At 44.1% G+C, this 27,062-nt stretch overlaps 1 protein-coding gene across 8 annotated transcripts in view; it reads left to right on the top strand.

The window, feature by feature from the left end:
• eml1 (EMAP like 1) overlaps positions 1–26,562 on the top strand; it is a 203,686-nt gene extending 177,124 nt beyond the window's left edge. For all 8 annotated transcript variants that reach the window (XM_080202531.1, XM_080202532.1, XM_080202528.1 and 5 more), the window contains 10 exons: positions 1,453–1,607; positions 3,090–3,215; positions 3,998–4,129; positions 5,326–5,393; positions 6,770–6,858; positions 9,514–9,611; positions 10,357–10,444; positions 12,765–12,860; positions 21,364–21,494; positions 24,375–26,562. In XM_080202531.1, coding sequence (XP_080058657.1) covers positions 1,453–1,607; positions 3,090–3,215; positions 3,998–4,129; positions 5,326–5,393; positions 6,770–6,858; positions 9,514–9,611; positions 10,357–10,444; positions 12,765–12,860; positions 21,364–21,494; positions 24,375–24,500 — 1,109 coding nt within the window. In that variant the 3' untranslated portion in view covers positions 24,501–26,562. The remainder of the gene's footprint in view (positions 1–1,452; positions 1,608–3,089; positions 3,216–3,997; positions 4,130–5,325; positions 5,394–6,769; positions 6,859–9,513; positions 9,612–10,356; positions 10,445–12,764; positions 12,861–21,363; positions 21,495–24,374) is intronic.
• The last annotated feature ends 500 nt before the right edge of the window (positions 26,563–27,062 follow it).

The following is a 27,062-nucleotide window of genomic DNA, read 5'->3' as shown; positions in this document are numbered from 1 at the left end:
ACAAGTTCCAAACACTTTTACGCCACTGAATCTTATGCAAATGAACACTGAGAGATTCACAAAAGAGATTACAGAAAAAAGTAACTCATTATAAACACATAAAGATGTCAGTCAAGCAAAGTCAACACTTCCCTCCAGCTGTCAAAACAAACCTCCTCTCAGATAATTATTTTCAGAGTTTGGCCTCTCAGCCAAGCTGCATACCCATGAAACGCCACCCGCAGGAGTTGCAGGTGGCCAGGAGATGCCATCACCGCAGTGGAACTAGCCAGGTCAGGAATGCAAAGTGTGGGCTCACTACCCACATCCTCTTCCTATGGCATCTAAAATTGGGGAGGCGCTGCCAGGAATGGGAGAAAGAATTTGGGTCCCTACTGCCGTTCCGAAATGCGTCTGGAGTCATTTGAACCTGTGGAAATGCGGGTCTGTGTGTCGTCGGTGTGTGATGGAAATTTGGGCCTGCACTTACTGTGATTTTCTGCTGAAGGTGAAAATCTAGCCTCCAGACATTTATCAATATTTCCACCAGCTGCACCAAAAATGGTAAAACCCAAGTTGGAGCCTGGAGTTCCCAATCTAAGCCAGATTATTGCAAAGACACAGAAATTGGTCAGGGTTCCTCCAGTCCACTGCGCTGCTCGAGTAGTGCAGCAGGCCAGGGATATCAGCAGGGGTCTTTGGCGGGACTCATGACTGATGTCAAGCCAGTCATCAGTCTCCCAGGTACTTTTTTCCTGAGTAACCAGCCCATGTCGCAAATTGCAGGTCTGGTTACCATATGGAAATTCCAGAGGGGTTTACAACTGCTGTCCACCAATGGTGTGCTCAGCCGGCTGGTGGGGACAGAGGTCACTGAGGCTCCCCAGTGAGGAAGTTTGGGGATGAGGGGTGGCTGGCCCTTGGTCAGTGCCACCAAGGCACTGCCCATCAAGCACCGGGCAGTGCCAAGGGGGTGGGGCCTACTGGGGGGACAGGATCTACTGGGGGTGATCAGTACAGGGTGAACCCACTGATACTCTGCAATGGGATCCGTGGGGGAGGAAACCAGAGCACCCGGAGGAAACCCACGCAGACACAGGTGAATGTGCAAACTCCACACAGACAGTCACCAAAGGCTGGGATTGAACCCAGGTCCCTGGCAATGTGAGGCAGCAGAGCTAACCACTGTGCCTGCATGTTACCATGAATGAAACTATCATTGTTTCAAAGAAAAGGAAATCACCATGCTTATAGCAAAATACACACAGAGCTAAAAGTTTAGCTTCAGTCCCCATATTGTAATTTGCTAATAAATACTATTTCTCATTATCTAATCTTTTTCCAAGTGACTTTGTAACCAATGAAACGAATACTAAGATTCTATTTTTTTTAAAGTGAGGTTGGAAATGATCTATTGGGTGCATTGTTCATTTTTTATTATTACAGTTGTGTTATTGTGACAACTTATCTTAGGTACCAACCGCATTAGCTGTGCTATTCAGGGGGCCCACGAAGGGGGTATATTTGCACTTTGCATGCTGCGTGACGGCACGCTGGTATCAGGCGGAGGAAAAGACCGGAAGCTGATCTCCTGGGATCGCAATTACCAGAAGCTACAGGAAACTGAGGTGAGGCTTCTGAGCCAATGACGGAATCATTCCTGGGAAACAACATATCAACTCTGGCTCTGTTGTTAGATATTCTGCAGCTGACCATTGAATATTCTGCCCCTAGTAAGGTCCTGTAATTTGTTTCACAGAATAGAAATCCAGTATTCTTTCTTGGATTGTCCTGGCAATTAAATATTAATATTTGTAATGATTAAGAGTTGGGATACAGTCATTGAAAAATATGTGATATGAATATGTGGTAAGTGTAGAGTGCTAAGGAAGGACAGGCAACCTTGGACAATGGGTTTTGTTTTAAACCAGTTATAGAGTCACAGAGTCAGAGAGCACAGAACTAGGCCCTTCGGTCCAACCAGTCCATACCGATCATGGTGCTCTCTGAATTCTCCACTTTTGGCCCATATCTCTCTAATCCTTTCCCATCCATGTACTGAACCAAATGCCTTTTAAATCTTGCTATTGTACCTGCCTCAATCACTTTCTCTGGCAGATGGCTAAATTTAATCAACATCTCCATTATCGATGGTGTAATTTCAATTTCTTGGGCCTGTTTTTCTTTTTAGCTCTAAACTAAGTCAATACCTGAAGTTCATTGCCTTGAACAAAAGAATTATGTTCCTTATATCACCTTGCTATCAAGTTAGTAGTGGTTCCCTCGGGGGCTAAAGTGCTTCATTTTGTTTTTACACAGAATCTTAGAAGGGCAGAAGATCTTCTGTTGAAGTTGTACCTAAATAAGTCACTAGGATAATGCAAACACAAATCCTACCATCCTGCACAGAACAATGGAAGAATTGGGCTGTTTTAAAATTAAAACACGAGCCAAACAGGTCCTTTAAAACGCATTCCTCCCCCCAACCCTTCCTTATTCCATCCACAGCAGCCTTAATGGAAGAGACCACTCTGTCCCCATTTCCCCCAATAGTATGGCTCTCTCAGCAGATGCATTTCCCACTGGCTGTCTACTATTTGGCTAACCAGTGTGTATTCGCTTTCGACAGCTGGTTGCACATTACATCCACTCCTGGCCCTGTGCTGACAGAGCGTAATATTCAGGTTATGGGTATGTTTCATATTTCTGTGATGTGCACTTTCATTTTCACTGCTGCTTTGTTTGTAAGTTTTATCAGATAAAAGATTGTGATACCTTTGGCATCTCTGTAATTTGAAGATGACCTGTTGCACGGTTGAGATTTTTAAAATTCCAACAAGGAATAGGTCAGTAGAACCAGATGATAGCACCTCTATCCAGAGACACAGTCTACAAACTAATCAGTAGCACTTAAGGACGTGTTGTTATTCTGCCAACAATATAGCCTAATAATGCGGCAAGTATATCCTGTGAGTAAGTGTAATTTCATTACGTTGTTGCCCTGGGAGTGTAAGCTTCCTGTTGCGAGGATAAATGGGCTTCACAGCATTACCCAGACTGATCAGACTTGTATCAAATCTAACTGTTAACCTCTCTTCTTTCTAATTAAGGTCCCTGAGCAGTTTGGTCCAGTGAGGACAGTGACTGAAGGAAGGGGGGAAGTATTGCTCATTGGAACAACAAGGAACTTTATCATCCAAGGCACTTTATCTGGAGACTTTCACCCAATCACCCAGGTAGGAGCAGAATGAGTACAAAATATGCAGACTTTATCTGTTCAATTTGCTTGGGTTTCCAGAAGGGATTTTCATAAATCATTACTGCAAATGCATGTAAACCTTGCTCATTTCTCCTGCTGATTAATTCCCATTGTAAATCACTCATGTGGAACCCGCTACTGTCAAAGTAGCCCTTTAGACTTGGGATTTATACCCATCTTTTTGTAAGGTCCAGAACTGGTTGCCTTTCCATTTTTGCACTCATTCTTGGCTCTGTCACAAAGCTCCAGAGATAATGGGCAACCGTCTGAATTTCAATTGGCGCTATTGTACTTCTTTTCACTGAAGTTGAAGAGGCGACTTTTTTCTTTTGTTGTTCACCGTACACAGTGGCCAATGAATCTTTGCAGTAATCAATAATCAATGACATTTGAACACATTAGGGAGCAGTCAACTATAGTCTGTTGTGGAGGACTCGTCCCTCTTTGTGCAGCCTGTGCCTTTGCAATCCTCCTGCTCTGAGAAGCCTTACGGGCCAAGGAAAGTGTTAAACTTCTCAAACACAGGGCAAACCAACCTTTATTATTTCATGGTCGGTGTTACGTTTGAAGAATGGTTTTTCGCTGAGACGGATGTTGAACACAGCCAAATAAAACGTTTCAGCAAACCTTGTCAAAGCTGTGTATTTTATATTAATCCCCAAGGCATTATTCCTAACCTGATCTCTGATTTTTTTTGGTCTGTTTAACTCTTAAGGTTGATTTCAGGAACATTCATTCACTTTACTTCTTCTGCAATAGGGTCACACAGATGAACTGTGGGGGTTGGCCAGTCATCCAAATAAGGAACAGTTCCTAACATGTGGACATGACAAACATATTACTTTGTGGGACGCTATTGCTCATCAGACCATATGGAGCAAGATCATCGAGGTATCAAGTTGCCAATATTTTCACCCTCTAGATTATTTTGTTGGAAATTGAAAAACTTTGGCAAGTGCATGATACTACCCAACTTGAAAAGAATGAAAAAAACATGAGATTAATCAAGAATTAGAGGCCTGAGCTTTAACGGTGTGTAGGTTGTAAGACGGAGGGCAGCGCCAGGGACCTGGGTTCGATTCCTGGCTTGGGTCACTCTCTGTATGGAATTTGCATGTTCTCCCCATGTCTGCGTGGGTTTCCTCTGGGTGCTCCGGTTTCCTCCCATAGTCTGAAAGATGTGCTGGTTAGGCGCTTTTACCCGAACAGACGGTGGAGTGTGGAGACTAGAGGAATTTCACAGTTACTTCATTGCAGTATTAATGTAAGCCTTACTTGTGACTAATAAATAAACTTTATTTTACTTTGTAGTGGCACAGTGGTTAGCACTGCTGTCTCATAGCACCAGGGAACTGGATTCAATGCCGGCCTCAGGTCACTGTCTTTGTGAAGTCTGCACGTTCTCCCTCTGTCTGCATGGGTTTCCTCTGGGCGCTCCGGTTTCCTCCACAGTCCAAAGATGTGTGGGTTAGATGGATTGGCAATGCTAAATTGCCCCTTAGTGTCAGGGGGGACAAGCAGGGTAAATACGTGGGGTTATGGGGATAGGGCCAGAGTGGGATTGTTGGCGCAGGCTCGGTGGGTCAAATGTCTTCCCTCTGCACTGTAGGGATTGTATGAAGACCGAGGAAGGTTATTCCAGATTCTGGGAAAGTTTCACCATGGGAGACGGTGTGCTGAATCTTCATTGCAACGGGGCGAGAACAAAACATGGAAGAAAGTGCACTTGGGGGTTAGGACAAGCAAGACGGGAAGATTTAGGGGCAGGGAAGTTGAAAGCAGCGAGAGTTCAAAAAACAATTTTGGCCCAAACCGTTCAAATGATTTTTGCCTTGTAATTGAAGAATTTTTCCGAGTGGAAACAAAGCAGTCCTTGGCACGGTGGGTGTATGATATGGCTGTAACATAGTTTAATTATTAAAAGCTCTGTTATTGTAAGGAAATGTTTGCTTAACAGGAAACATTCCACCTACATAATTACTATACATGTTCAAACAATAGAGATTTACAATCTCTCAGCTCTGTGGGGTTTAATTAATCTATTACTAACAGTCTGTGCTTCTGAATATATTTCCTCCAAATTATAGGACCCAGCTCAGTCTGCTGGTTTCCATCCATCAGGCTCCGTCGTTGCTATAGGAACCCAAACTGGAAGGTATGTGTGAATATGTGGTTTCTCCATCAATCAGGCTGTGCAGTGCTAATTGTTGTTTTGTTTTGGGTTTTCTTTTCATGCAAATTCACAGCAAAATGAAAGAAATACAACTGATCTGGAGCAGGTCATGTTTCAATAGTCAAAGTCATGAACAACCATGATTTAGTTCATCATTTTATAGCTCTTATTGGGTGGAAAATGGAGAAATAGAGCAAGAATTTCTAGTTTTTGTCTCAACAAAAGAGCTACGCAGCAAAAGTTGAACTTACTGGTGCACTAAGGTGGCTACCGAGGCAGCTGAGAGCCGGAACCACCAGCTTTGATTTGCTGAATCTTCAACCCAGTTTTGCAAAGGGCTGTTAGACCCTTTTAATCCCACACCCTTCAACCTATATTCCCTCCATGGCACTCAGACCTCCCCCCACCATGCCACTACCCCCTCACTCAGCTCCCTCTATACCACTCATCTGGCAGTCACTATGTGGCAACAAAAAAGATTACACTTCTAACAACTCAATAGAGTTCTCAGTCCCGGGGGGAAAAACCTCCCATTTATGAAACCCATTCAAAGATTTTAAATCCCCTCAAGTAGTCAATCTTATAAAACAAATAAACTTCTATTCAGTAGCTGCATCAGAGATAGTGAATCCTTTAATAGCCTCTTAGAGCTGTCAATCAAAATGTGAACTCAACCCCTGTGCTGAGATTATTTTGAAATTCAGCCACGCATTCATAATAAGCTGAGTTGTAATACCAGCCCTTGGGAAATGCCAACAATAAATGCCACTGAAACTGTAAGAACATTTGGTGTTTTTTTGTTTCTGAGCTGCATCAATAAATGCTGTCCAGCAATGTGTTTTTTTTACTCTAACCGACAGCTGTAGCCCTTTAATTTTTAAAGAGCTGGGCATTTAAATATCCACAGATCATGACACTTTAAGCGGACCTAATTCACCCTTCCAGATCATTTACATCTGTTTCATAAATCTGCGCCTTTGGAACAGCGAAGCTGTGATCTGTATAAACGATTTTCAATTGACCAAGTAAATTTGTGTTTTGCACTGTGCGATTCACGCCTTTTCGCCTAGCAGCAAAAAATTTCTTGGCCTGAAATGGGGGCAGGATTTCTGTCCCAGCCCCACTGACCGCCACCACCCACCCCGCACTCCCCCTGCCCACCCGCCCCCCTCCCACCTCACCATTTGTACCAGTCTCTAGATTTGTACCAACTCTGTGAAAATCCAGGCCTATATGTTAACATGTAGCAGTAATTCTGCAAAAGTTGAATGGCAATCTGGCTAGTCCTGCACTTGAGGATGTTTGATGTATGTAGATAGTTCTCAGTGGAACCATGGTTTAATTTATCTCACTGACAGGTGGTTAGTTCTGGATACTGAATCGAAGGATTTGGTGACTGTTCACACTGATGGAAATGAGCAGCTCTCAGTCATGCGCTATTCACCAGGTATGCACCGCTTTTTACATTGTTGATGTAGACTTTACCTCAAGCATTTATATTACTGCCTTGCAGAGCAAAGAAGGAATCATCCCAAAACTTCTTGAAATTCCCTAGCTAGCCGCACTTAGCCTTGCTGTTGACATCCAGATGTCAGGAATGAATAAGGAAGAATAAAAGAAAATCTTCAATAAGACTCAGGCACTAACCTCCACCTATCTACCTGAGTCCACAGGTTCTCATCATTATAATGGCCCAGATGGTGGCACAGTGGTTAGCACTGCTACCTCACAGTGCCAGGGACCTGGGTTCAATTCCCAGCTTGGATCAGTGTCTGTGCAAAATTTGCACGTTCTCCCCGGGTCTGTGTGGGTTCCCTCCGGTTTCCACCCACAGTTCGGAAGACGTGCTGGTTAGGTATATTGGCCATGCGAAATTCTCCCTCGGTGTACCCGAATGGGCACTGGAGTGTGGCGACTAGGGGATTTTCACAGTAACTTCATTACAGTGTTAATGTAAGCCTACTTGTGACACTAATAAATAAACTTTAAACTGGTGTGACTTCCCTCATAACTTCAGCTTGTAGCTATGCAATGTGCAGTGATTATTCTCACTCTAAGAATGGTTGTTTTTAATCTGTTCCAGCTGCTGAGCTAGAAATAATTAGCCACCACCCAGCAGATTGAGTCTCTCATTTCCAGCAACAATTGCTGCTTTTTTTTCATGGAAAAATGAAAGCTTTATTCAAAAGGAAATATTTGCGGGAGTATCGCAATAGACCAGAGGACTGGGACTAATTGGGTATCACTTTCAAAGCGTCAGCACAGGCATAATGGGTTCATTTAACCCCTTTGTGTTCTATCGCTCTATGATTCTATTCACTAAACCCAATCTCAAAGGTTTGGACAATTTTTGTGTCTCTCAATATCTTGGTCTCGGAACTTGACAAGAATGAACAACTCTTGTTGAACTGTATTTCCCAGTATTCGAGTTGATGTTCCCTGACATCTTCCTCCTTAACAGATTTTTAAAATTCCATTCCTTTGTCACATCACAATGCTTTACTCCAGGCCATGGATCCCGCTAACATCTCTGTAACTGCAGTGAGATTGTGTAGCAATTGGCTGGCAGGTGATACTTTTGACAGGAAAGGATTATGCTTCATTTGCAGCCAAGCTGACCAAGTTCTTCCAGCTGAATCAAAGATATCAGCCTGGTCAAACATCTAGAATGCCTTGATTAGATAACACTGTTTTATCACTTTGGTTTTTGACTTGTATTTGCTGGTATTAAGGCTGTGCACCAGTGTGTGCTGGCAGGCTGGCAGTGCGAGACTGGCACTGCCAGGGTCTCAGGCTGGCAGTGCCAGGCTGTCACTGCCCAAGGGGCACTGTCCCCTTGCCCCTGACTATCGGGGTTGCAATCCCACCAGACAGGGTGTTATGTCTGCTCCCCTTTGCCTGTTAAGGCAAGCAAGCCCAGATGATTCCGTCCCAGGCTCACTGATAAGATTTAAGTTTAGATTTTGATATTAAAATCAGCCTTGCACCCTTCCCAGATGCAAGGCTGATTACGCTGGCTTCATAGCATGAGGGGCGAGAAACCGAGTGCAGCCAACTCTCACACTCTTACTGGCTCACCATGCCAGTCGACCAGTGGGATAAGCATGGTTTTGTCAACCAGATTTTGTATTCTAGATTTCAACATCTAAACAAATTGATATTTAACATTCCTGGTTTTTATTGTGTTTTTATTTGGGCAATTACTTCTGTCGTTTGCATGTGGTAATGAGATTCATGCTCATGTAAATATTACAGAACTGGCTACTGAGTGAAGGATAATTTGACAGGTAGCTTTATGCCAGAGGCTGTGAGGGAGAATTGCACAATTAGTATTTAAATTATTTAAACAAAGATATGTGTTTACCCGCACCTTAATTAGATCTTTTTCCTTTTTGAATCAAAAATACAATCAAGATAACAGGCCTTCAATTTTTTGCCTATTTGACACAATCAAATTGTCCCTCATTTTCTCATTGTCGGACACAACATATGATCATATTCACGTCAACACTGTATCACTGTTTAAGTTTATTTATTAGGGTCCCAAATAGGCTTACATTAACACTGCAGTGAAGTTACTGTGAAAATCCCAGAGTCACCACACTCCGGCGCCTGTTCAGGTACACTGGGGCAGAATTTAACATCGCCAGTGCACCTCACCAACACATCTTTCGGACTGTGGGAAGAAACTGGAGCATCCAGACAGAACCCACACAGACACGAGAAGAACGTGCAGATTCTGCACAGACAGTGACCCAAGCCAGGAATCGAACCCGGGTCCCTGGGGCTGTGAGGCAGCTGTGCTAACCACTGTGCCACCATGCTGCTCCGCTGACTATCAATGCTGAGTTAAAATTTGAGTGAGACATAGATATGCAGTATCTGAGTGCTACCGTCCTTTAACACAGATTCAAAACAGTGGCTCTGAAGAAAGATGATTACTGATATGGTAATAACTGATGTCACAGTTGTATAGGAATGTCAACTGGTAATATTATATTTTAATTGGTTATTTTCAGAAAGATGTTGTACGTTTTAAAAGCACAGGTTTGCTTTCATTCCACTATCAGCGATCTATTCTACATTGTGCTTCTTTTTATAGAGGGAAATTACTTAGCAATTGGCTCCCACGATAATTATATTTACATCTACACGGTCAATGAAAATGGCAGAAAATACAGCCGAGTTGGTAAATGCTCAGTAAGTTGAATTTATTTATTGCATCTTAGTTTGGTGTTATAATGCTGGTTAAATCAGTGGGGGTAATTTTAGATAGTGGTACAAAATGGGAGAATAATATCAGATTGCCCAAATCATAGAATCACAGAATCCCTACAGTGCAAAAAGAGGCCATTCGGCCCATTGAGCCTGCACCAACAACAATCCCATCCAGACTCTATCCCCATAACTCCATGTATTTACTCTTCTAATCCCCCTAAACTACACATCTTGGGACTCCACAGAGCAATTTAACATGGCCAATCCACCTAACCCGCACATCTTTGGACTGTGGGAGGAAACTGGAACACCCGGAGGAAACCCCTGCAGACACAAGGAGAATGTGCAAACTCCACACAGACAGTCACCCAAGGCCGGAATTGAATCCAGGTCCCTGGCACTGTGAGGCCGCAGTGCTAACCAGTGAAATAGTATTTAATATCGGGAAGGATGCATAATGGACAGCTAAGCCAGCATCTCCCCATTTACATTGCCCCAATCGCTCAAACCTTTTAGAATTCAGTAAGAAATTTCACTTTTCAGTCAAAGGGCACTGATAACTATGCAGAGCTTTCCTCATGAGAATAAGGTGGTGCAGACACATTTAAACTGTTCTCTAACCTTCTATTGCGTGCAACCTTCTCAACAGCTCCATCGGAGCAGAAGGTTACGTACAATGGTAACCATGTTCATGTATAATCAAGATGTCATCTCTTCCCCCTCATAGGGTCACTCCAGTTTTATCACACACCTTGACTGGTCGACTGACTCACAGTATTTAATGTCTAATTCTGGCGACTACGAGATCCTGTACTGTAAGTATTGCATTTTTTAGATTTGGAATGGAAGTTAGTTTGATTTGGAATTTGTTTTTAAGGCATATCTTGTCCCATCAAAAGGTGATTGGCTTCTGACACCTCAATTTCAAAATTCTCATCCTTGTTTTCAAATTCCTCCATGGCTCCGCCCCCCCATTTCTGTAACCTCCGACAACCCTCCAAGACCACGGAGCTCCTTCTATTCTGGTCTCTTGTACACTCTTAATTTTACCTGTTCCGCTGCTGCTGGCTCTGCTTTAACCAGCCAGAGCCTCAGTTCTGGCAATGTTCCACCAGATAAATAGTGTTCCAAGCAACTGCTGCAGCAAGTGATAAAATGGACTCAAAGGTTTGATTACAGCATCCCCTGTTGATCTAAAATGGAAATGCCTTAGATAAGCATGCACATCTGAATATGGGACTGATCCACATCACAATGTTGTATTCACATGTCAAATAGAACACAGTGTTTTACTCACATATATTCACATCACAGTGTTCTCCATACCTCCGTTATTATGCTGGTCCATATGTTACAGTCAGTAGGTTGGCATTGAGGCAGGGAACTTGTTGGGGAATAAAGATGCAAATGTTGAAATCGACTGTCTGGGGCAACCCGGACTTCTGGGCTTCCTGACTACTACTCCAAATCCCGCTAGTAAAATTTGGGGTTGCAGTGACTAATCTAGAAAGTATAAATTGGAATATTGAATTCCGTACACAATCATGCTCAAGTAAAATAAAGACAAAGAAAGATGGGATTAAAATTGAGACAAAAGACGCAGAAAGAAAAAGATTAAAAATTTTTGTTCGTTTTTAACTATTTTTTACAAGCACAACAATATTTAAGGAAAAGGAGTCTGCACTGACTCTCCAACGGGGCATCCCACCTGTATCCTAACCCTATAACCCCAGATATCTACCCGGCTAATCTTCCTAACCTAGGACACTCAGGGCAATTGAGCATGGCCGATCAACCTAAGCTGCACATTTCTGAACTGTAGGAAGGAACTGGCACTCCCAGAGAAAACTCACGCAGACACGGGGAGAATATGCAAAATCTACACAGCCACCTGAGGCCAGAATTGAACCCGGGTTCCTGGCACTGTGAAGCAGCAGTGCTAACCACAGTGCCACCGTACCACATTTATATAAAGCTTCTAAAATTGGATCATCCCAAAGTGCTTGACAGCCAATGAGTAATTTTTAAGTAGAGTAATTTTTATTCATGTGGGGAAATCCAGCAGCCAATTTTCACACAGGTATGCCCTACAAATAAGGACAGTGACCAAGGAAATTGTCAGTTGATTGAGGGATAAATATTGGGGGAAGCAATGGTCTAGTGGTATTATCGCTAGATTATTAATCCAGAAACTCAGCTAATGTTCTGGGGACCTGGGTTCAAATCCTGCCATGGCAAATGGTGGAATTTGAATTCAATAAAAAATATATATCTAGAATTAAGAATCCACTGATGACCATGAAACCACTGTTGTAAAACCCCATCTGGTTCACTAATGCCATTTAAGGAAGGAAATCTGCCATCCTTACCTAGTTTGGTCTACAATTGACTTCAGAGCCAGAATAATTGGTTGACTCTCAACTGCCCTTGGACAACTAGAAATGGGCAATAAATGCTGGCCAGCCAGTGACGCCCATGTCCTACAAATGACATAATTTAAAAATTAAGTCAGACACTGAAAAAACTCTGCCCTTTAAGTGTTTTATATCCACCTGAGGAGACAGAGAGGGTGTTCTCTTGGATGCCTTGTCTGAACAACAGGACCTCTGTCAATCGGTCACTTCCGCTGAGCCTCCAGCTGAGATGATGTGCCCAAGACAAGGAGTGGGGTTTGAAACTGTTCTCCTGACTCAGAGGTCGTCAACCAAGGTTGAGAAGATAAGAGAGGATTTCCTTTAGTACAATCTAATTGTCCTTTCATTAAGAGCAAATCCCAAATGTTACAATCAAAAAGGCCATTATCTAATAGATTTTAAATTGTTATGTTTGATTCTAATTTGGGGTTTGGACACTGTGGTGAGTTCCATTTTAACTCTTGAAAGTGAGTGGATTTTTGAGTGAGTTACGTTAGCCCCTGTGATTTCAGGCTATCTTCAAATGGATAGTCTAGCTTAAGCTATGACAGTAAATATTTCCAGCTTTTGCTGGAAGCACATTTAGTGTTTTGAAATTATAGCTCCATAGCTCGAAATGGCTCTGTAATTGCCTGTGCAATTCAAATGATATAAAATTCACCACTTAACATTCACTTCAGTTGACTGAAACCTCACGTTTTACTTTGTTTCTGGTGTAAAGGGATGCCTTCAGTGTGTAAGCAAGTGGTGAGCGTTGAACCCATCAGGGATGTTGAGTGGGCCACTTATACCTGCACATTAGGATTCCATGTATTTGGTAAGTATTCTGATCATTATGTCTTAGCTGAATGAGGATGCAGTAAACCTATACTGCTGCAAAAATTAGTGCCATCTCTTTAAATGATTTACAGCTGTATGATATTCCAAAGGCACAACCTATCTCATGCCCTGGAGGTGCTGTCTGGTGCTATTAGAGTGCACAATGTTTGTAAATTGTGAATTATTTATACTTAATTGCTTATAGTTGGACATTCAGTGAGAAGCCATAGAGTCCCTACAATGCACAAGGAGGCTATTCGGTCTATCAAGTCTCCATCAACTCTCTGAAAGAGCATCTCACCCAGGCCCACCACCCTGCCGTCTCCCTGTAAACCTGTGCATTTCCCATGGCTAATCCACCTAACCTGCAACGTCTTTGCACATTAAGGGGCAATTTAGCATGGCCAGTCCACCTAACCTACACATCTTTGGACTGTGGGAGGAAATCAGAGCATCTGGCAGAAACCCACACAGACATGGGGAGAACATGCAAATTCCACACCAACGGCCACCCAAGGCTAGAATCGAACCAGGTCCCTGGTGTTGTGGGTCAGCAGTGCTAACCACTGTGCCACCGTGCCGCCCATATTCAATTGTACTTCTGTAAATAGAAGCAGACTCAAACTGTGGTGATTGGGTTCGGAGATGCATGTTTTGAGCTTTGCCAAGCTTTTAAAATGAGGCCACCTGAAACTTAACAGATCGCCAGACATCTGTTTCTCCAAGTTGTCTCATTATGAATGCTTGGCTGTATTGGAAGCCCCACTGATGGATTAGATCAACAAGTGTCTGTTCACAGAGGCTACAGTGGATGTTAACTTTGATTGATTGACATCTTTGAGGTTATATTAAGTTATTCTTACAATTTTTAAAAAATATCAAAGAATGTTTATTTGGACAAGATTAAGAGATGCAAAGTGGGTAAAACTCTGTTATCGAAACTATGAATGACAATGTCTGATTGACGCTTTATAAGGTTGTAAAAGCAGCAGAGTTTTATAAAGCAGATTTCTGAATGAGTGCTTTTTCACAAGCATTTCAAGATCAATCACTGATGATATGGAACATTGGTTCCGTTCATTGTGCATATTGTGTGAGGGGGCATGGAAGAAGCATGGGGCAAGGTGGTGCAATGATGGGGTGCCAGGGGTAAATGTTACCAGCTTTTAATATAGCTGAAACAAAGTCCTAGTGAAATGAGGCAAGCCATCTAACCAGTCCATCTCAGCATCTGCGTCTGAAACTCTGGGAAATTTTGTGACTCAAGCTTCTACCCCGTTACCAAAAATCCAAACAGTTAAGGTTCATTCCCTGGACTTGATCAAAATTAATTACAAAATATCAGACTCTGAGTAAATGCACATGATGGCAAAGTGGTTAGCACTGCTACCTCACAGCACCAGGGACCCTAGTTCAATTTCCATATTCTCCCCGTGTCTGTGTGGGTTTCCTCTGGGTGCCCCGGTTTCCTCCCACAGTCCAAAGATATGCAGGTTAGGTGAATCGACCATGATAAATTCTCCCTCAGTATACCCGAACACGTGCCGGAATGTGGCGACGGAGGGATTTTCACAGTAACTTCATTGCAGTGTTAATGTGAGCCTACTTGTTACTAATGAATAAACTTTAAACATAAATGATAGAATTAAACAAGGCAATTTGTTCCTCAAATGCTCATGTGTTTTATGATGAGGGCACTGGGGAACAGCATCTAGTGGATCCAGGGTTGAATAATGGCGATGTGGGTGATCAGGACACAGGGTATAGAGCTATCGCATTCACAGCTCCATTGTTCAGAATGTATACTCAGGTGACATATATTCCAGAGAAGTCTAGTGAATGGGGGGGGTGGTTACAACAATGGTGGGAACTATCACTGGGTGAGTAATCCAGAGACCCAGGTAACGTTCTAGGGACCTGGGTTCAAATCCCGTCACGGCAGATGTTGAAACTTGAATTGAATTAAAATCTGGAATTAAAAGGTTTACTGATGACCATGAAACTGTTGTTGATTGTTGTAAAACCCATCTGGTTCACTAATGTCCTTTAGGGAAGGAAATTTGCCATCCTTACCCGGTCTGGCCTACGTGTGACTCCAGGCCCACAGCAGTGTGGTTGACTCTTAAATGCCCTCTGAAATGGAGGGCAGTTTGGGATTGGCAGGAATGCCCAGTCAGTGATACCCATAAGAAAGCACAGTGTAAGTACTGACATTAAGTTCGGAAGTGATCCCTGCGTCAGAAATCGATCACATATTGGAGAAAGAAACGTTGATTGTGCCAGAGAGAGTTCTCACAGTATACAACCCAGTAGACATAAAAATGGAAATGCAGGCCATAACCTGAATAGACTGGGTGGTGAAATTGAGGCAACAGGTTGTTCTGATGACAAAAGTCCTCAGGATCGTGAAATTTTGGTGGCTGCCAATGAAATTGAGAGTAAGCTGCTAAGAGTCAAAACAAAGCAAGTTAAATGATTGGAGTGAGTTTGGCGTTTATTCTGAGGTACCAGATAAACGTTAACCAGTCACATTTGCATTAAGAAAATCCTTCAGCTGACACATGGCTAGTTGTCATGAGTTATGAAGGAGAATGGGATGGTTGTTGTTTCTTCCACAGATGGAAAGGTAATCTTAAAAAAATGTTTTTAGTTCTTTTGGCCACATGTTCATGGGAGTTTAGGTCAATCGACACAAGAGCTACATGTCTGTGGAGCAAAAGAGGCAGCAAATATTAAAGGAAAACTCTGGACAATAAAGAAACAACGGCCTGAATGATTCTTCAGGATGTGATACCTTTTAGTAAGAATCGGATTGTGAAATAGTGAGAGATCCTTCAGTGTTTTATTGGCATCATTAAGGAAAACTTGCCCTGGAGGAGGTGCAGAGGAGATTCACCAGGATGCTGCCTGGGTTGGAACGTTTAAGTTATGAGGTTGGGTCGGCTTGGGTTGTTTTCTTTAGAGCAGAGAAGATTGTGAGGGCATGGACAGAGTGGATAGAGAGCAACGGTTCTCTTTAGTTGAAGGGTCAGTCACGAGGGGACATAGGTTCAAGGTGAGAGGCAGGAGGTTTAGGGGGGGTATGAGAAAAAACCTTTCTATCAGAAAGGTTTATTCTCACAGAGGATGGTGACGGCCTGGAATGTGCTGCCTGGGAGGGTGGTAGAGGCAAGTTGCCTCACATTCTCTAAAAAGTACTGGAGGAGCACTTGGCATATCACAACATTCAAGGCTATGGACCAAGTGGTGCTAGATGGGATTAGGTGGGAGTTCAGGTGTTTGCCACATGTCGGTGCAGACTCGATGGGCCGAAGGGCCTTGTCTAAAACATTTGGCTATCTTTGTAATGCACGTTGATTGTTTTATGGGACAGGATACTACAGACTTTGAGAGATGTGTTATTAGTAAGATTAGAATAGAATAAAAAGAAGGAAGTCAAGTTTGTGGAACTTTTAAACACATTAATTTAGTTATTATGTCTGGAATAACTTTTAAATCAATAATTCTATTAATAGAACATTACACGTATACTGGTTAATCCAACTGGGTCATCACAGAAAGGTGAGGTTATTTCTCAAGCACAGACAGAGCAATTATGAAGCTTGATCGGTCAATTGAACTTACTCTACATTCAAATAGATGGGATGGCAGTTTAATCTATTGGAGGTAAGGCCTGTGATCAAGCCCCCTAAAGTAGGGAATGTTTGAAGGGCAAATGAAACACTTAAAAAATTAAATCTTGATTCTTCAAATTCTCAAAATTCTCATTCTTCGGTGACTGAAAGAACATAAAGCTAATTAGTTTTTGCAACTTTGAAATACTAATCTTCCTGATGGGTGCCTGGTTTCATAGTTAGGGTGAGGATGGGGAAAATCTGTCCTTTGGGAAGCTACAAAGATATCTTTTCAAAAATTTGTTAAAGTTACATTAGTGAGTGAAACACTGGCTTTTTTTGGAGGCAACTGATATGGGATTCCATTTGTCCAATATTTTGAGTTAGATTCTGCATTCTGGAGGTAGTAATTGTTCATTGTTGGCTAATGTGCAACCTATGAAAAGTGTGAGCAAGAAGTGGTAAAGATTGACATTGTTGGCTTGAAGCAATTTTTTAAAAATTCATTTCTGGGATGTGAGCCTTGCTGACTGGGCCAACACTTATTGTTCGTCCCTAACTGCCCTAACTTCAGAGGGCATTTGAGAGTCAACCACATTATCGCATGTAGGTCAGACTGGGTAAGGACAGCAGATTTCCTTCCCTAAAGGACATAAGGGATTTACAACAATTGAAACGCCACAATGTTTATGGAGCCCACCTGGATCATAAGTTTTGCACCTTGAATTTGGCCAGGATAATCATGATATGGTTCACCTGAGGTATGATTCAAATGACCCACCAGGGAGCTTTTATCGTACAAAGTTTATTTAAGAATATAATAAACATGTATGGAAAGAAAATTAGCAAGAACTAATTCCAAACAAAACAAACAACGACTATAATGCATAATCCTTAACAACTATATCTAAAATGTTCCAAACAAACAAAACCCTTGCCATAGACAAAACCCTTTAAACAAGTTTAACACAGCAAAGACTAATACTCACGTGATACTGGAATTGAGGCCTTTGGTTGAAGAATTGAAAATCTCAGGGGCAATTTTATCATTTTATTACTAAATGCTGGACTGACTTGAAACTGAGAGTTTCAGATCTGTGTTTTGGGTATGTTTTCAGGAACCTCCCCTTCCGCCCCCCCCCCCCCCCCCCCCCCCCCCACCCCCCGGCATTCTGCTGAAAAGATCTCGACAAGTCTATTGCTCGCTGCAAAAGTCTGTGATGGACTCTGATGCTGCATGTTACTGCATTAGCAGTAACAGGGTTCTGACTGAAAGGAGAGAGCTGTCAGGCCCCTGCTGATGCAGGCTGCCTGAAACAGCTCACCCCCCCCTGTAATTGTGGGGGCCTGCAGCCCCAGATACAGCCCCCCCCCGACTCCCTCAGCGCCCAGACCAATTGCAGACACCCCTTCCCCACCAATAGCAGACCCTCTGCCCTTCCCCCATGATCCTTGCAGAGGTGATGGGCTGCCTCTCCCTCCCTCCCCCCCACTACCAATCACTGTAGTGGCAATGGGCCTCCTCCCCACATTAACCTCTTCCTCACATTGGCCGCATCCCCACTGATCCTGCCCCCCCTTTAGCCCCAGCCCACAGGGCCTGCTCCCATAAGGCTCTTCCCCAATCACCCCACCCCCATTAGTCTGCCCCATTAACTCCGCCCCCTTGCTCTCCCCGGTGGGCATTGCTGAAGTGCCCGGGGGGGGGGGGGCATTGCACAGGTGCCAGTGTGGCACTGCCCAAGGGCCCCCCCCTTGCTGTCAACCTCCCTGGAGGCCTCATTGGTATCGGTTCCACCCCTGAGGCCAAGTCGACTGCTCCCCGTCAGTTCCTCGCCGGCCAGAACCTTTCCCGGTGGGGCCACAAAGGGGGGCTGAACCCAGACAATTGAGCTCTGGGCTTGCTAAGGAGATGTAAAACAGCATTATAATAAATTTCCACCTATTAACCTACCTCCCACCCACTTCCAACAAGAGGCTGACCACGCTGGAAATCCAGTGCTCGTAAAGTGGCACAGCCGTGAAAACCCACACCGATCGCATTGAAAGCTTTACGTCTGACTTTACCACTGCATCACGCCCAAAAACAGCTGCAACGCAATGGTAAAATTGTCTCCTCAGTCTTGTAAGTTCTAGTTATCCTCTTGACAGACCCAGAACGGCTTCCCAGAACCCAAGGTAGACTCTGGTCGAGCCACCAACAGCAGATTCTCTTTGTTTTCAAATAACCAGCAGAATTTCCAAATAAAACAGGGAGAGAAAGAGACACTGGGCCCAATTTCACCAACAAGTTGCGCCTGTTTTCAGGCACAGTTCAGGCACAAAAACTTGGTAAAGTCAGGTGTGAGGCGAGTAACGTGTGCCGATTCCCCCTTTACCAAGCGGCTAAAATGGCCACGATCGGCACCCTGCTCGAAGCGTGCGCGGCATTAATTTAAGTGCATTTGCATGCATTTAAATTGATTTAATGAGCTGGATACCCAAACTTACCTGCATTTCACCCTTTACCACCATGTTCACCCGTCCAGATTCAGTGTGAAACAGACACGCTCGGCAAAGGTCTGTTACGGGCGCTCCAGCTTTTGAAGAGCTGGATTCAGAGCTTCATGTGGCTCTCTGATTCAGATCAGTGATGGGGTTGGGGGAGGGTGCGGAGGGGTGGGTCAGATTGTTCTCTGGAGGGGACGGAGGTGGTGAGATCGTTCTCTGGTGGGGGGCAGGGAGGGAGGCGGGTCAGATGGATCTCTGGTGAGGCGGGGAGAAGGAGGGGTCTGCTGCCACTCTGCGGGCAATCGGTGTTGGGGGAAAGGGGGGCAGGGGGCTGCGATCACTCTGATTGGGGGGGGAGGGGTGGATAAGGGGACAGTTATATTGTGAGTTTGGAGCAATGTCTGTGGGGGCCATCGCTCCCGGGCTGCTTTATGTACCCTGAGAGCGATATGGCAGGAGAGCGTTTTTCAAACTTTGTTTTACTGCACATGCGCAGTTGAAGGCTCCAATCGGATAAGCCCCGCCCCACAGGCTTCTACAGCACGATTTAGATTCGCTGATTTTTTTCAGGCAGAGTGGGCATAGGGGTGCCAGAGAACAAGTCAGATCTGGATTACTCCCAGATTCAGCACTTAAAATCAAAATGGTAAAATCGGGCACACTTATTTTCAGCTTGCTGTCCCTTCTAAAACTAAAATTTGCAGCTCTAAACTGCAGTTGAGAAAAGCTCCTATCATCTGACCTTCCAACCAGTTTTACTCTTAACAATGCACAGTCACAAACATCTAGGTAAAAATAAACAAACCCCTGTTTAAGCTGCAATAAAAGGAGTTCTCCAGTCAAGCTGGCAACAGTGACATCAGCTGAGTCTGTGAGCTGCAGAGGGCATGATTTTTTTAAAGGACTCTCTTAAAGGTACACTAACGTCACACAATGATTTCATGGTCATCGTGACGCTTATAATTCCAGGGGTGGAATTCTCCCCCAAAAAATCAAAGTGCCGAATTTGCATACAAACTGGAGTAAATCCCGTTGGTTTTCTCAGCGGGGTTTTCAAAATGAATCTCCCACACTCTGTGCATCACAGAGTTCCCTAGCATGAATCTCATTAAAAATCAGTGGGCAGGGCCTGTTCCCGCTGGAAAGACCAGGGGCATAGCGCTGAACAGGCCACTGCGTATGTGGTGATCTGTCATACCGGGGATCGGTGTATGCACAGTAGCCCGCACTGCTGGCCTCCCGATTGCTGGCCAGTCGATACCCCCACATTGCTGGCCGTTGCACACCGGCTCACCATCCCCCCCACCCCACCATCCGATTCAGTAACAATAACACTGCACCCCTGCCTCCCCAGTTGAAGAGAAAGGAAGGGCAAGATTTTACGGCCTTGCTTGTCCCGGAACCATAAAACCCTGACCAAGGTCAACGGATGTTCCCATTGTCCGCCCCTCGCCCGTCCGATTCCTGTGGCAGGTGGGATGGTCAATTTCTAGACAAAATCTCTAAAATTAAATGATGCAATAAATAAATAAGTACATGTCTGAACAAATTGTCAGGAGTCCAAGAGTACAATGCACTAACTTCGGGGCCAATTTTGAGGCCGCACTCTCCATCTGCAGGAACAGGGGCACGTGCTCAAAATCCAGAGAGCACGATTCTCGTCGGCAAGTTTCCAGGTTCCAATCTCATGGCCCCTTGCCAGTGGGATGATATGCAACTTGCTGCAGGATCACAGGAAACTCATTTTCATACATCAGCTTGTTATTTATGAACACTCTCTCCAGGACTCCCCCCTCACCGGATATTCAGTGGTAATCACTCGATGTGAACTTACCATGGCCCACCCCCCCAGGAGCACAAAGGTTCAACCTGGCAGTGCCAACCAGTGCCGGGGTTTGGCCCCATTGGGAGCCCCGTGGAGAATTTGGGGGGTGGGCGCAGTTTCAATCAGATTTGTGTATGCGCCTGGAGCAGAATGAGGAGTGGGGAATGCCATCGATGGGGGTGAGGTGGGGGTTGCTGGCTCTGACTGTTGGAGGGGTTGGGGGAAGGGGCCAATGATCTATGAGGCGGAGTATGGAAGTGCCGACTCCAGTTGGGATGGAGAGGCGTGCTAAGACTCCCATGGTGGGCAGAGTGGCAGTTTATTCAATGTCTGATTGGCACACTCTTTAAAGATGGCGCCCAATGTCAGTGAAACCAGGTTTTGCCAGCATAAAACACACCCCCTTGAATTTTTTTGGCAGCGTGTGCTGTAAGATCTGGAAAGAAAACAATAGTTCAAGAAGGCAGCTCATCCTCCTCTCCTCGAGGACAATTTGGGATGGGGAACAAGTGTAGGTCTATGAAAGAAATGTACCTGATTTTTAATAACTTGTGTGTATATGTGTGTTGCAGGAGTTTGGCCTGAAGGGTCAGATGGAACTGACATCAATGCTGTTTGCAGATCCAGTGATAAAAAACTGTTGTCTACAGGCGATGACTTTGGCAAAGTGCATCTGTTTTCATGTCCATGTTCACAGCCCAGGGTATGGTTCACTTTTTTTTATATTGACGTTGAACTTAATTTTCTCTGAATTTCTCGTCCGACCCTTTTAAAATGTTGTTTCTCCTCCTTTGAGTACCTTTCCATCTATTCCACTCATATAATCCTACTGTGCAGAAGGAGGCCATTCAGCCTATTGAGTCTGCACTGACCACAATCCCACCCAGGCCCTTATCCCCATACCCCCATGCATTTACCCCAGCTAGACCCCTGACACCAAGGGGCAACTTAGCATTGCCAATCCACCTAACCCACACATCTTTGGACTGTGGGAGGAAACCGGAGCACCCGAAGGAAACCCACGCAGACACGGGGAGAATGTGCAAACTCCGCACAGACAGTGACTCATGCCAGGAATCGAACCCGGGTCCCTGGCACTGTGAGGCAGCAGTGCTAACCACTGTACCACCATGTCACTTCTCAAAAGCCAGGCTCGGTGACTTGCTGCCTCTAGGTTTGATACCTCTGCTCTCTATTTCTTCATCTGTCAGACAATAAGTAGCCTGGCTGGGGATTTTGTAGCCCATCTGCTCCACCACTTTCCAGTTGAGAACCATTGTCTGTTGGAAATCACAACCACTTTTGACTTGAAAAGCATCAACACTGGATCTGCAGCCATTTAATGAAAGAATGAATAAGGGCCAAAGACCAAGAGGTCTTGAACCTCTGAGAACCATGCTGTCCAGAAGCTGTGGGTCAGTCAGAGTCCACCCTGTCCCCTGCCAATCAGAGGCAGAGGTGCCATTTCAGTCACAGTGCCCGCTTGCTCAGTGAGTATAGAATCTTTGGCATTACCCCATCTATAGGAATGGCTATCCAGGCTCAAATGGCCCTCCACCATCCCAATAGTTATCCTATTAGCACCCAACTTAAAGTCCCGTGGGGTAATGTGAGCCTAAGGAGTGAGAACACCTGATGTAGGAATGTAAGAAGGTCATGTCCCTGTCTGAGTCCTCTTGTCAAGCAAGGGCAGCTGGGTGATCTGGCCTTACAAGGCAAACAGGTGGGTTCTGCAGGCCCAGTAAAACAGAATCTGTGCTGTTTTCTGTGGTGTTTCATTGAAGTTATGCGGAGAGACTTTATGGGGCAGAAGTGTTTCCTTTCGCCTGAGAAACATGAATTATATTTCTTTCTTTGTCTTGTGCCTTGCTGCTGTTACTAATCCTTGTAACAGAGGATTCAGAAATGTTAAATATCAATGTATGCCTGAATATATTTTACATATTGCAAAAAGTTTCAAACCTGTTTACAGGTGTATCACTGGAATGAACCCTATTGATTTTGGAAAGGGATATTTTTGTGGATTAGCCGCAATGTTCTTAGAGTCCAAAGGGGGCTGTTAGAATTCTGAAAATGGCTGTGCCAGTAGTGAATGCAGTATGAATAACAAAGAACAATACAGCACAGGAACAGGCCCTACAGCCCAGCAAGCCTGCACCTGATACGTGGTTTCTGTCCTTTGTTCACCTCTATCTCTATAGCAACATTCAAGATGTATCTTGATAATGTGCCTGCTTCCACCATCTCCATTGGCAATGTGTTCCAGGCACCCAACACCCTCTGTGTGGAAAAACCTTCCCCATATGTCTCCCTAAACTTTCCCCCTCTCACATTAAAACTGTGCTCTCTTGTAGTCGACTCTTCCACCGTGGGAAAAAGCCTCTGGCTATCCACCCTATCAATGCCTCTCATAATTTTGTAGACTCCTATCAGGTCTCTACTCAGCCTCCGTCTTTCCAATGAAAACAATCCAAGCTTATCCAACCTCCCCTCATACCTAAAACCGTCCAGACCAAGCAACATCCTGCTACACCTTCTTTGCACCCTTTACAAAGCATCCACATCCTTCTGATAAATGTGGCGACCAGAACTGTAGGCAATATTCCAAATGCAGCCTCACTAAAATTTTATACAGCTGTAACATAACTTGCCAACTTTTATATCTGGCTAATGAAAGCAAGCTTGCTGTATGCCTTCTTGACCACCTTATCCACCTGTGTTGCCACTTTCAGAGATCCGTGAACCTGTACACCCGGATCCCTCTGCATGTCAATGCTCTTCAGGATTCCGCTATTGATTGTATAATTCGCACCTGAATTTGATCTTCCAAAATGCATCACCTCACATTTGTCCGGATTAAACTCCATTTGCCCACAGTGAACTAGACTTCTGACAAAAGCTACATGAAGCTTAAAGTTTCAGGGAATCGGACTAAAAAAAGTTTCCTCCAGATGGAACAGTTAGAGCAGAAGTGTTTAACATGCACAGCCTAACTGTAAACGGTAAAGAAATGCGCTTAGGCATCTGGTGTCACTTGTTTCAGTTTATTCACGGGATGTGGGCTGTCATGGCTAGGCCAGCATTTATTGCCCATCCTTAATTGCCATCAAACTGAATGGCTTGCTAGATAATTTCAGAGAGTTTTGAAGAGTCAATCTGTAGTCACAGACCACGTGAGGACAGCAGATTTCCCTCCTTCAAGGACATTGGTGGGCTGTTGTCATGGTTTCACAGTCATCAGACTTTATTGAAATTAAATGTCACCATTGGATGTGGTGGGATTTGAACCCGGGTCCCCAGAGCATTACTAGTTCACTGACAATACCACTGCACCATCCGAGTGTCACCCTATCATGTCTCCAGGAACATATCCATCTAGGGTGGTGACCCTAGTGAGCTCTAGGTGAATTGGCAAAAGCTGAGTGCACCTTTATTTGATATCTGCACCTTCAGAACTGAAGTGAGCTAAGGTCTCAGTCACAGTTTGTTTCACCCGCTTCAGGTGCAGTTAAGTTACAATTTCGTTGTTAATCCACAATGTGCCAATTGAATAGAAAAATAATCTTTCTTTTTAACTTTGCAGGCTCCAGGTCACACATACGGAGGACACAGCAGTCATGTAACCAGTGTAACCTTTCTACACAATGACAGTCAGCTAATCTCCACTGGCGGGAAGGACATGAGTGTCATGCAGTGGAAGGTCATTTAAACTGGCCTCCTGCCATGGAATTTGCTCTGGGATTACCACAGCAAATGTAACACCCGTGGAATGATTTTTTTTTGCCAGAAGTTTAAACTGCAACTAAAAAGTGTGAGAGAGAGAAGTTCCTGCACTTTTACAGGCCGCGGTTTGGCATTGTGGTTAAATGTCAAAGATTTTACTTAAACCTCAGGAAAATTAAGCCTCTGCAAGGTTGCTGGTGCATTGTGTGGCAGGTAACTGTTTAACAGTTCTGACAGTCACTTCCGAAAACAGACCTGCTCCTGGGCTCGACAGGGGTTCAATATGTTTCTCTGTGGTGAAAGTGAGGGTAATGTACAGTATTGTTTATATGTTTACCCCAACAACATGTCCGCAAACACAACCTTTCATTTTTAAATGGTGAAAATAAGATGTAATGAACTGTTTACCGTCAATACTATATGCACTAAATTCCTTGTACTGACATAAGCTTTGTGTATAATGTGTCTTAAACTTATGTCGCAGTCTGTTCTGTATCTAATTGTCAATCTGTTTCTGAAGCATGGTGAGACTTGACTTCCAGTTGTCACATTGGTGGAAGCTGCCGTGTCTTTTCTCCCCCCTTCCCCCCCGAGAGGAGCCGCAGTCTTGAAGACAAGTTCCAGCTGATCTGCAGAACCCCCGCTGACAGATGCACTCTAAGCCTGCAGAGGCTGTTCACAGAGAGAGAGAGAAAACTAAAAAGCCTGCACTTCTATGACTGTGCAACTTCTACTCCATCTCCACCCACCCACCACCTGCTCCCTGGTAAAATGTTGTATGCATGGATATTCCCCCATTGTAAATGGAGCTGTCTGCTCGTGAGGACAGGAGAAGGACAGGCAGTAATGACAGGGCTGGTAATACAGCTCACACTTTCAGCAAAGTGAAAACATACGGTTTACATTTGGAATGTATGTAGAGATTTTTTTACAATGGAAGTTATTGGTACATTCTTTAACACTAAGGTTCAAAGGTTTGTTTTGTGACTGACTGTCAATAAATTAAACTAGCTGAAAGGTATCAATGTGAACAGGTGTCCGTGCGCTTCTTCCCCTCCTCCAACCTACTTGAGATTGGCAATATTCAAAACGGGTTCTGTTTTAAACATTCATTATTGTAATGGTCATTGGAAATAACATGAACAAATAGACACATATGTGGCGTGGCACAGTGATTGGCACTGCTGCCTCACAGCGCCAGGGACCTGGGTTTGATTCCAGCCTCTGGTCACTGTCTGTGCAGAATCTGCATATTCTCTCCGTGTCTGCGTGGGTTTCCTCTGGGTTCTCCAGTTTCCTACCACAGTCCGGAAGACATGTTGGTTTGGTGCATTGGCCATGCTAAATTCTCCCTCAGTGTACCTGAACAGACGCCAGAATGTGGCGACTAGGGGATTTTCACAGTAACTTCATTGCAGTGTTAACGTAAGCCTTACTTGTGATAAATAAACCTTATATAACACTACACCTGGAATCTGAATCCAACTTGCTTGAATGTGGAAGCTGACTACATGCTTTCATGTTCTTTTGCCAAGGACTGGCCTATAAACCAAGGAGTCTTGGGGCTGCACCTCAGAGGACCAAGCAAGCAGAGAAGGAGAAATCACAAGGTGATGTAATTCTTCCTAAGAAACAAAATTAAGATTCATGAAATGGAAGAGCCAATGTCAGCTTAGACTAAAAAAAAAGCCTAAGTACTCAGAACAGTGAGCTGTGGCAATGGCTGTTTTTCAGACTGGGGGACAAGAGGCTGTAGTCTTCCACAAATGTCAGTGCCTTTTATGAAATGTATGAAAATACTTGGATCTTAGAACAGAGAGTAAAAGTGCAAAATTTGCCAAAAAAAGTGACAAAATGTGAGGATAACCAATTATCTGCAACAGGGCATATGCTATATACTTGAGTGGTTGTATGATTGCTTTAAGAGTCAGTCACATGATATGATGGTGATGTCATTGGGGTGTTTCGCAGGTACTTCTGTCTTAGTTTCATTTCCTGTTCTGTGCAGAGAACATCTCTTTCAATAAACCTATTGTGTGTTACTTTGAGTCTACGTGTGCAAGCCATATCTTTTTTGTTTGAAACGCACAACCCCTAACATAGTTAGGACATTACAACATAGGCCGACAGCTTAGGCAGACAAGTGGCAGATAGAGGAGGTTCAAAAACTGGAGAACCTAAGGCCCTGAAGCAATTAATGTCTGTCCTTGCACATAGTAGGAAATTCACCATAAGAACAATATTTTTCTGTGATTTCCCATTTGCAAAGCTGTTGGTTAAAAAAAACATGAAAAATGCTTCAATCGTTTTCCACTGGGCTTGGTACTGGGTCACCCTGGTGGCATGGGGCCTCCTCAGGTTATGCACAGAGAGAAGTTGCTGAGCTATTTGTTATCCAAGTTGACAGTGGGCTGGGTAGCTGGGAAAATTTGGAGGCGATGGTTATGTGTGAAAGAGTATGAGCATATAGCTGCGAAAAGACAGTGAGAATAGAGCTTGACATTGTAGAACTAGATGAATAGTAAGACCAATCACTCCCAAAGTGTAC

This window comes from Carcharhinus amblyrhynchos, chromosome 14 (assembly GCF_965287045.1).
Source record: "Carcharhinus amblyrhynchos chromosome 14, sCarAmb.v2.hapA, whole genome shotgun sequence".
Taxonomy (NCBI): Eukaryota; Metazoa; Chordata; class Chondrichthyes; order Carcharhiniformes; family Carcharhinidae; genus Carcharhinus; species Carcharhinus amblyrhynchos.
The sequence above is the reverse complement of the archived record's forward strand: the minus strand, read 5'-3'. Positions and strand labels throughout refer to the sequence as shown.